Genomic DNA, 11,005 nt, shown 5'->3' on the forward strand with positions numbered 1-11,005 from the left:
CTAAGCACCCCATGGATTTTTTAGCAGATTAAGCTCAGGATCTTAACATTTACACATAAAAGAGTAAAATTTACACATAAATTCTCAGGCTGTTCTAGAGAACGCATTTCTAATATTGCATTACCTGTCCTAAACTAACTTTTGTACTGAAATTCAGTGTCATTTTCATATAGACTTCTTCAAAACACAGTCATAAATTTCACTGATTAATTTTGACTGCTTTATTCCTTCATAATAAAAAAAAAAAAAACCAACATAAACCCATCTTTCTATCTTAGCTTCATACAATCAGCTGCTTCTCTTGCTTGCATGTCTCATCACAAAACAGGAGAAAAATCCCAAAATTCTGAAAATGGAATTGTAAAACCAGATTGCTAATAGAATCCAAGAATTATCCCAAATTATTTTTGTGTTCATTTTGATAGAGCAATCAAGTTATAAGGTAACACCATGCTTTCAAATACGTTCAATCAGTAGTCTAAACCAGGGTGCTAAACACATGGTCAGCAGACTGCATGTAGACTCCAGGACGGTTCCGTTAGTCCACAGCCGGCTCCCACTGGTCTGTCATGCAAAGGCATGGAGTCATGCAAAGGCCACAAGCGTGATGAATTATTCTAACAGGAACAACACAATCCTGGCTACCTTCCTGGGGAAGGTTCAGATGTAGACAAAGGACATCAGTGTAATACATTGGGACCTTGACTGCATCACACAGGTATATTATACCTGATCATCTGGCAAGTCAGTGCCAAGATATACAGCTTTTCTCTGCACTGACCGTTTTAAAAGGTTGTGCAGCTCATCTGTCTAGAGAAGCTGAAACAGAAGAACACTGCTCTAGATAGTCAAGTGATGACTCAAAGGGTTTTTTTTTTTTTATAAAAAGAATTTATACTATATACTGGCATTCACAATATGACACTGATTTGCTGTCATGTAAGCAGTTCAAGTTTACAGTTATGAAGTATTAACAGCAGCATTACCAACACCCTACTTGTGAGGAAATCATCAGCATATGGCTACTCAAATGTTGATACAAGTAAACCATGTAATCCTTTAATATGATAGCTTCTTGAACGGTGGACTACTAGTTTTAGACAAACAAGACTTTCTTAGCAAGTTCATATGCAAAGTAAGGTCTCTTGAGGACTGAATCGTTAAGAGTCTTAAAATACAGTCTACAGAGAATGGTGTAAAACAAGAGATGACCAGTTTTGGGGAACAAGATGATACAGATAACTCATCATACTACTCTGGAAATTATAGGCTTCAGAACTAAAGCAGAAGATACTGAAACTCCTTCTTTTGTTTCTGATTGCAGGGGTGGGGGCAGGTGGGAGGAAATATATGGACATCCCAGCTAGCTACAGGGTCAAGAAAAACAAGGGTAGGGAAAACCAGAGAGACAGATGCTATATCTATGTATTTACAGCATTTGAAGGCTGAGGATGTCCAGCTGCTTGAACATAACTATTTCAAAAGTGACTACTGCAGGTGAGTGAGGATATTTAGGAAGTGAAGCAATCCAAAGTGCACTGAATCTTAAGCCAGATGTTTGCTTGGCTCAAGACTGTAGGAGCAAGTTGTCTAAACTGTAGTCATTAACAAATATGTTCAGAAATTTACTTGAAGTAGTCAAGAGAGCTACTAAATGAAGCAGTAGCACTAGTACCACCCAAAAGGATAAATGCTACCTTTCCTTACACTAGCTGCTATGTGTCACGCACTTTTTGTTCTTGTTACTTTTGTACGAATAACACTTTTTTCTTACCACAACCACTGCATACTTCAAATCATTGAACAATTCAGCTTGGAAGGGACCCCAGGAAGTTATCTGGTTCAGTCTCCTGTTCCAACCAAAGTCAACAGTGAATACTTAAAAATTACTTCTAACAAGAAGAAAAACTAACATAAAATATAGTAAAGCCCATACAAGGAAGCTGTGATCTATTTTACCAAGTATCCTGTAAATATTCAAGAACTATGACAAAAATTGAACCACAAGAATGCAGGTTGATGCTGCTTTTTCAGAATTTTTTCACTTCTGTCATACCTGAGATCCAAAAAAACCTTAGATAATAGAAATGTTATTAATCCTGGGGCGGGGTGGGGCAGTTTTAACTATCCCCTTACACCTCCAAACCATGCCTTGATATAGAAACAAACAAAAAGTCACCCAAATGCAATTACATCTTACATACACTTACAAAATTAATAAACCATAGTACAAAAACAAGTCATAGATGCTACTGCAAGGTGCAGTTGTGATTAAGAATGTTTAGAGGCCCTAACACAATCTACTGTCATTTTATTGACTATCACACCTTGCCTTAATTTAGTTGAGTTTGCTAGTCCAGCAACTGCTATCTGCAGTAAGTTTCCCTAGAAGCACAACTTGTTCATGCCATACTTGACATGCTCAGTGGAAGGAACTGTGGTACAGCGGTGTCTGTTACAGACAGAAAATTGAGAAGTCTCTATTTCACATTTCCGACAGAATCCAACAAAGAGAGATTTTACACAAACGAGTTTGACTTGGACACAATTTGATAAAAGCAAGTTGCAGCTACAACATTTGGAACATATTGGTTTTAATCTGTTCCTTAGATTCAAAAATTTAAATAACATATGCTTTTTGCATATAATCAAATTATAACTTAATTCCAAAATAATTCTGATACTATCTGCAAGCAAAAATTATATTAGTGGTAAACATCAGTCAGATATTCTCCCTAAGATACAATTTGCAATCAAAAGAAAATACACATAAAAAAGAAGTTTTAAAGTAAGGGAATGCAGGTCTCGGGAGTTTCCCAATTTTAGAAAGTTAACATCTTGTTCCCTAAATGGCTTCCGTGAGCATTATTTCAGTGCTCTAAACATAAGTGACAGGAATTTTATACAGGTTTACCAAAACCATGAAGTTAGTGTGCATAGAAGGAAACACTATTACACACTACAGCCACACAATGGAGATCAGTTCTGTGGAATTTTTCTACATGCCATAGTGCTACTACACATTTATCTTGACCTACAACATCCTTTGAATTACTAAGGAATTATGACTCGAACAAAACCTCACCAAGAGAAAGTTCCAAGAAGAAAAGTGTTACTAGAACTTAACTTTAGGCCACTTATGTCCTCAAACTGACACCCAGTGTTTTAGATTCTTCCTAAAAATCAAGATTAATTTCGATTCTTCCCTGTACAAATCAGTATTTGTACAGACTTTAATACAGATGATAAATAGAAATATTTTTTTTCCTCACAATGTAATGAAGAATGAGTGCCACAGAACACCTAATTCCCTATAGGAGCAAAAGCAAACTGGGTTGCTGAAAAGTAACCTATTCAGCACCATTGTCTAATCACATGTTGTTCTGACTTATTCCCAGAGCAAGCTCCACCTAGTTCTTCTAGCCAGGAAAGTAGTTGTCACCTTATACAAACATCTGCAAGGACAAGACTGTCCATTACTTTCTGTAACCAAGTACCTCAGACCTGGAAAAGTACATAACAAGTACAGTATTCCAGTTAAGAAATAAACTGTTGTTTGGTGGGGGTTTTTTTTGTGGGGTTTTTTTTTTTTTTTTTCCTTTTAACTGCAGATTTTTGCCTGCTTAATCTTAGGAACATCCAAGTTAATTATAGAAACTCAAAATTCTAAACCTTAAAGAAGGTATAGAAGAAAGGTGAATTCCAACCAGGTAGATTATAGCACTATGTAGGAAATGTACACAGCAACTAACATGGAAAGAAAAGCTATCCTGATCACTCCAGGTGACCAGGAAGCTTTCAATAAAGTCATCTCTAGTCTCTGGAGACAGAGCTCATCATAGGCCTCAGAAGTAGCAAAAGAATGGAGAAAAGGAGAGCATGAAGAAATAAATATAATGAGCAGGTAAGGAAATGTAGTTTAAATCCTACAGAAAAAAAAAATTAAATATAGGAAGCCTTAGAAGAAACCTTACAAAAGTAGCCAGGGAGAAAAACCAAAGTTACTCTAATAATATTCAAAACCCCAAGAAAGTTTTCAGGTGCAGTATTGATTACATAGTTAAAAAAAGACTTAGATTCAGGTTGCAATGGCTGAAAAACACACTAGAATGAATTTTGAAGATTATTCAAATGTGCATCACATGCTCAGCACAGCTTCAAGCTATCTACCTTTACACCTGTGAACCTTAACATATACAATTATTCTAAATTGAATCCAAGAGTCTGTCCATGGCTTCTTGGAAGTATATTTTAATACACTTACATATTGCCTGTCTGCATAGCACATGAGCTACAATTTCTGATAAAAATCAGGAGTGCTGAATAGCTGTAGAGAACACATAATCTAACACTTGCTCTAGCACAAAAACCAGGTTAATATTCTGTTATGAAAATTTTAAAATTTCATATATGAAAGTTACAGATTTTAGCTGTTAACATCTGATAACTTCAAATAACTTCAAATACTAGGGAGAGCAAGACTGATTAATATATAAAATCAGAACGCAATAAATAATAAGCCACAATCAACAGGAAATCGTGACAAACATAATGTAACAAATAGTTGCTTTAGTGAAATTAAATTACTAGAATCAATATCTGAAATACTAGCTTGTTTCATATTGTACCAATAGGGATACAGAAACTTACAGAAAAAAATAGGAAGATGTTAAACTATCATACTCAATCAGGAATTCAAACTCCTTAGCTGCAGGAGTGACATTAAAATACTACCACAAAGTTAACTAGCATGTCTGACATTTGGAAGGACCTTCAGTTTGGAGCTGGAAATTAAAAAGTAGCTCTCCTTTAATTTCCCATATGCAAAGTAAATCTAGTATAAACATCGGTTGCGTACACAAAGACCCTTTGAAATTAAAAGCAGGGTAAATTTCAAGTTATTCCATTGACTGAGGCCAGCTGGACAAACCTCCCTTCCCTACTAATCATTTAACAGCATTATATTAGAAAAAACCAACTACTTGATATAAGCTTCAAAAAGATATTTAAGATGCATCTGAACCACTGGTGGCTGAAGCAGTGCTGTTCTCCCCAGCAACACTAAATTTATCACCACCAAAATCTTTGACAACTTCTCTAGTGCTTTAGGAAGAAGAGAGCTACGTGGTTTCCCCTCCTCATGGGTGACCCTTTGCAAGTAAAGGTCCCAGGGAAACGTACACAGGATCCACATACAGCCAGACCACGCCAGTCACTGCTGCTCCTTGAGCACAATACCTGTACCACAGCTCGGCCTCCCACAGCACACCCCACCACGAGTGGGTCCCCGCCACTCCAGCTGTACCACAGCGTCCTGCAGACCCCCTCCCAAGGCCCCCACAAACTCTCGGGGCTGCATCAGACGCCGCAACCAGGTCCTCTACAATGCCCCATGGCTCCTCTGCCCAGACTCTGCTGCCTTACGCCCCTTCCCCCAAACCCCTCTCCTGCGCAAGGCTCCCCCTCGGCGGTGCCCCCATCCGCGCCTGCCCTCGCCCCTCGCTGACGAGACCCTCCTGCCATTAGGACCCAGGGCCCCAACCCCCAGGCCTGGTCCCTCTCCCACCCCCGGGCCGGGTGGCCTCTCGGACCCCGCGGCCCAGCGTTGCCCTCCGCGCCCCCCTCCAGCGCTGCCGCCCAGGCGCCCCGCCCGCACCCCGTCGGCCCGACCCACCCGGTCCCCGGGCTGCCGGCCGCCTCCCAGCCCAGCCCGGCTCCCTCGCCCGCCCGCCGGAGGCCCTCTGCGCCGCGCTCCAGCCCCGCGTGGCCCTTCCCCTCCTCCCCCGCGGGGGCCCAACAGCCCTCGCCCCGGGCCCCTCCGCAGCACGGCCCCGCGCCCTTCCAACATGGCCCCCATCCCTCCGCCCTCAGCGCCCACCCGCCGGCGCAGCCCCGTCCCGGCGCGGCAGCTACCGTGGGGCGGCGGCGGCGGCAGGCCGGGCGGGGGCGAGGGTGGCGGCAGGCCGGGCGCCGGGCCTCCCCTCAGGAAGGACGGCACGAACTCGGCGGCGTGGACGTTGGGCACGAAGGGCTTAGCATTGACGTTCAGCTGCCGGCTGAAGGCCGCCCCGAGCAGCTCCTGCTGGGCCTCGGCCTCCGCGGCCGGCGGGGCGGACCCTGGGCCAGCGCCGCTGCCCGGCTCGATGTCCGCCTGATCCCAGCAGTCGGGAGCCGAGTCGCTGCTGCTCCCGCTGCCGCTCCCGTTCGCCTCCATTTTGTGGCTGCCCCACAAGCCTCTGCGGCCCCGAAGCGTCTCCCAGCGTCCGGGGTAAGGGGGAAGCCGGCGGCGGCACCGACTCAGCACTCGCTCCGGCGATTCCGCGTGTACTCCACCGCCCCGACGCGAGCGCAGTATGGCCTCCCGGAGCTCCCGTACCCCCTCCCCGCAGCCTCCCCTGCCACCATTTTAGTAGTTTTTAGCTCCCCGGGGCCTCATCCCATGGTACGGCCGAGGCAAGGCGCGGGAACTACGATGCCCATCATGCCTTGCGCTAGCCCCTCTTGGCCCACCTCCCCGGAAGAGATGGGAAATGTAGTTGCCCTGGTTTTCTGTGTATTAAGAAACTACAATTCCTGTCAGCCTTTGCGCTCGCCTTCGTTTCTGCCGTCTCCACCTCCAGTTTCGGGGGGGGAGATGGGACATGTAGTTGGCGCGAACGCCTCAGGCGGGACAGCTACCCGTCCCAGCAGGCCAGGCGCCAGCGTTCCCTCAGGCGACGCTTGTGTCTTGCCCCGCAGGTCTCTGGGAAGTGCAGTTCGCAAAGTCTGCGAGAGGGCAGCGTCGCCGGATGGCTGCTCCCCGTTCCCTCACCCCACACGAGGGTCCTTTCAGATGGGGACGGGCAGCAGCCATGTGGGACGCTGCCTCGCCGGGGGAGATGAGCCTGCCCCGGGCGCTCCCAGGGCCGCCTGCGCTCGTCGCCGCCGGAGCGCTAGCCCGTCCCGTGGGGGTGCGCGGCAGGGGCTGAGGAGAGCGGGCCCGGCGGGGGTGTCACCTCACTGGATTTCCCGCCTCCCTTAAGGACTCAGCGTCTGGAGTCAGGTGAAGACGTGCTCGTTTTAGCTTTTATCTATGCAAACTTGCACCTACCTACTCCTAGAAAGCATAGGTGCAGAGTGGCAATACCGTGACGGCACCTGTGTTGGGTCAGTGGACCTCCCAAATGAAGACTTGTGAGCATACATGCTCTCACGTGAGGTGAGAGCAAATGTTTCTGTACACGTCCAGCCATAAGTTGACAGGACGCATTAGAAGTTCCAATTTTGGCAATTCTACTGCACACTTTGACTGGGTTATTATAATTTAAAAAAAAATCCAGTTAAGCTAAATTCAGTAGGACTTGCCAAGTACTGAGGCCCTTGACTGCTAAGACTATTAGAACTTATTAAAAAAAAAATATATGCTTGAAGTTAAGTATATTTGGAGGAGACAGGGAGGAACAGAGGAGAAATGAGTTGATTTTGGTTAGTTGGCTGCACATGGCTGTGGCAGCATTTCGTCTTGGAAGGTTCAGCATAAGTGTTTATAACTAGACAAAGCGAGTGCTTGGGAGAAGGGAGTTTCTTGGAGTGCTCACATGCAAGGACTGACTCATCTGCAACATTATTTATATTAGAACACTGTAGGGCAGGTTACGGAGTTGTTTTGAAAGCAGACGGGCTTAGAACTAAAATGTAAAGATCTCCATTCAGTACAAAATCTGGTGCAGTTTTGGTGGGAGAACTACACAAACTCTCTTGAAGTGGCATTTATGTAACATAATCCTGACACAAGAACCAGATGGTTTCTGGCTGCACACCAGCAGCAACATGTATGCCCTTGACAAGCAAAAAATTCTACATGGCAGTTAATGCACATGTGTTAATGGAAGAATGTGCTTCCAACTGATCACATTCAGGGAAAACACTAGTGTACAGGGCAGCACTTGTAAAAAAAAAAATCCTCACCAACACCACAGTGAATGCATTTTGAAAGAAAAAAATGTAATTCACAATGGAAGACTATACACCTCTGCTAAGTGGAAGTCTTTCCTTCTAGCACCAAGAGCTTACCCTCACCAGAGCCTGAAGAATGAGTTTTAAAGACCTCTTGAGAGCCAGTCTCTAGTTATTGTCTGGTGCAGAGTTCATTTCCAGTTTTCACAGACAAATTGCCAGGGTCTCTATTCAAAGTTGAGTATAATTAAGGAAGATTCTCATTTGTGTTACTGTTGTGTTGAGGTTTAACCCAGCAGGCAGCTAAACACCACACAGCTGTTTGCTCACTCCCCCCAGTGGGATAGGGGAGAGAATTAGAAAAAAGATAAAACTCATGCGTTGAGATAAAGACAATTTAATAGGACAGAAAAGGAAGGAAAAAAAAATAATGATAAAAGAATATACAAAACAAATGATGCACAATGCAATTGCTCAGCACCCACTGACTGATGCCCAGCCAGTTCCCAAGCAGCGGCCGCACCTCCCTCAGCCAACTCCCTCCAGTCTTTTTGTTCAGCATGATGTCATACAGTATGGAACATTCCTTTAGTCAGTTGGGGTCAGCTGTCCCAGCTGTGTCTCCCCTCCCAGCTTCTTGTGTACCTCCAGCCTCCTCACTGGCAGGGCAGTATGAGAAGCTGAAGAGTCCTTGACTAGTGTAAGCACTGCTCAGCAACAACTAAAATATCAGTGTGTTATCAACAGTATTCTCATCCTAAATCCAAAACACAGCACTATACCAGCTACTAGGAAGAAAATTAACTCTATCCCAGCTGAAACCAGGACATGTTGTAATATTCAGAATTTTGTTAAACTACAAGTTTCTCAGCTGTGTGTGGCAATCATGTTTCTGTTTAAAAAAAAAAAAAAAGGAGAAAAAAAAGTCATATGCAGTCCCATTGAGGGCTGGGATAGAAGCAGGAATAGGATGTGATCCTTTTTTTATTAAGGGAATGGAGGAAGCAGTTAGAAGTAAAGCTACAGGAGTAAGAAATAAGTTTCCTAAGCAGCTAGTATCTTAAGGAACACCTCAATATAGCACTCTCCACTTACTAAAGGTTTGTTTGTTGTTTGGTTTTTATTTTTTTTTTTAAATACTAAACCTTGCTTGCTAGGTGACATTTATTAACCAGTAGGTATCTGATACATTTCATTTAGTATGGAAACAAGGTAACACCATTTGGAACAAAGGAGCTCATGAGTTACTACTGTTGAATAATAGATGAAAATCCAGTGGAAACCAAGCTTCGCGAATTCTGCTGACAGAGTTATACACTTTTTACTGTCATTATGAGCATTTAATAGCTCAGGTTTATAATGACTGCAATGCTGTATTGCAAGCTTGTTTTTTGTTTGAGCCTTGACACAGCCTACAAGTCAGGAAAGGCTTAACTGGAGGCAGGTACTATATTTTCAGAGCAATTAAGACTTACCTTAAGATTACCAGCACACAGAACATGTAGTCAGCAATTCTTACATACACTTTGGCATTCCTTACAAAGGCTTCTTGAAGGTTTTTGAAATGGAGCTTCATTCTGCCAGCTCCTAAAGTATTGAGTTGTGATAATTTTTCTTCTTTGGGGTGCAGGGAGTGGGGCCACATATGTGTTTGATCAGAGGTATGGAAGTGTGTGTTACCACTGATTTCAGGGGAAAAGAATTACTTGTGTTATCCAACATTCCTTCCTTCCTTGACAGGTATTTATTCCCTAGGTACTTGCCAGGATATAAACAATTAGTCCGCAGAATTTCAGAAGATGCCAGATGTCCTTCAGAGTGTACAAACCTGTTTTGCAGGCTGTGGCGCACACAGGAATTGTGTAAACTCAAACACTAAATTTTTAACAGGACTAGTAGTTTGTTTTTCCACTTACGAACAGCTGGTACTCAAAACCTAAGTGGAATCATGATAATGTTACTGGCAAAATATCTCCTGGAATGTAAGTGGTCATGTTCTTTTGACATTTTAAAGCATTATACAAGCTTTTCTTGTTTAAATCTCTTTTGCATCAAAATGTTTAGAATAAATATACTAGCTCTTGATTTAATAAATACTAAAAAGCTTTTCCTATTGAGAACCACCCATATAAATCTATCATCACATCATGACTGACTTAAATTATCAAAGCACTGCTTAGAAAAGAAGAGGCTGGACCACCTCAGGGTTAACACGTGGGGAGTGGGGTGCAGAGAAACTGCCTCCCCCACAGTCACAGTTCTACCCGTCTTGCACTGCCTTCTAGCTCTTGTTAGACACTTTGCTGAGTCAGTCTCTCTCATTAAATTTAGCTACAGAACAATCCACTTTCTTTTTCCTCCTGGGTTACTGAGATGAATCAACTCTTAAGACGTGTTTGACAAAGGCCAGAGCTGGTACAAAGTAAGAATGGGGAACAGGACTTCTTTTTAGTGAGAGCAAGCTATTCACACATTAAACTATTTCAAGGTAGCTTCATCACTAGTTTGCAGCCTGTGATAAGTCAATCCTATAGCAGTGAAATGGAGGTCCTAATTTATACGATATTAGGAAGAGTATTCTGTACTTTAGTAGGAACTTTCATCCAAGGTTCTCACAAGCACTTTACACCCTAGCAGATACACCTATGAAATACCAATGTTCTAGTTATGTGAACTGAAGCAGAAAAGAAAGATGTATTTCAGCTTCAAGCAGTTAACACCTCACCACCAACAGGTAAGCTTATTAAACTCCATAAAATAGCAGCAGTCTGAGGGGGAAGGAGGGTGTTTTTAGGGTGATGGGTTATGAGTGAATTCACTCAGTTTACCTTGAGATCAGATAAGTTCCTGAGCTGCTGCAAAATGGGAATGAAAGCATTTGGCTGAGATTGGGAGGAACAGGAAAGGAATGACTTCCCTTTCTGGTGTGGCAGCAAGCTGAAATTCAACTGACGCACTGTAAGCCATGCCCTGAAATTTAAAAGTATTCAAATATGTACATTCATTATGCACTTAAATGAGTAGCCTGATATTTAGAATTGCTTTGAAGTCAGAATGAGCCTTTAAAAAC

At 43.3% G+C, this 11,005-nt stretch overlaps 1 protein-coding gene across 1 annotated transcript in view; it reads right to left on the reverse strand.

Moving 5' to 3' along the window:
- Positions 1–6,362, reverse strand: part of GSPT1 (G1 to S phase transition 1) — a 29,462-nt gene extending 23,100 nt beyond the window's left edge. Inside the window, exon 1 of the mRNA XM_075514735.1 lies at positions 5,914–6,362. Coding sequence (XP_075370850.1) covers positions 5,914–6,214 — 301 coding nt within the window. The 5' untranslated portion in view covers positions 6,215–6,362. The remainder of the gene's footprint in view (positions 1–5,913) is intronic.
- Between the last annotated feature and the right edge of the window lie 4,643 nt (positions 6,363–11,005).

The sequence above is a fragment of the Mycteria americana genome, chromosome 12, assembly GCF_035582795.1.
Source record: "Mycteria americana isolate JAX WOST 10 ecotype Jacksonville Zoo and Gardens chromosome 12, USCA_MyAme_1.0, whole genome shotgun sequence".
Classification (NCBI taxonomy): domain Eukaryota; kingdom Metazoa; phylum Chordata; class Aves; order Ciconiiformes; family Ciconiidae; genus Mycteria; species Mycteria americana.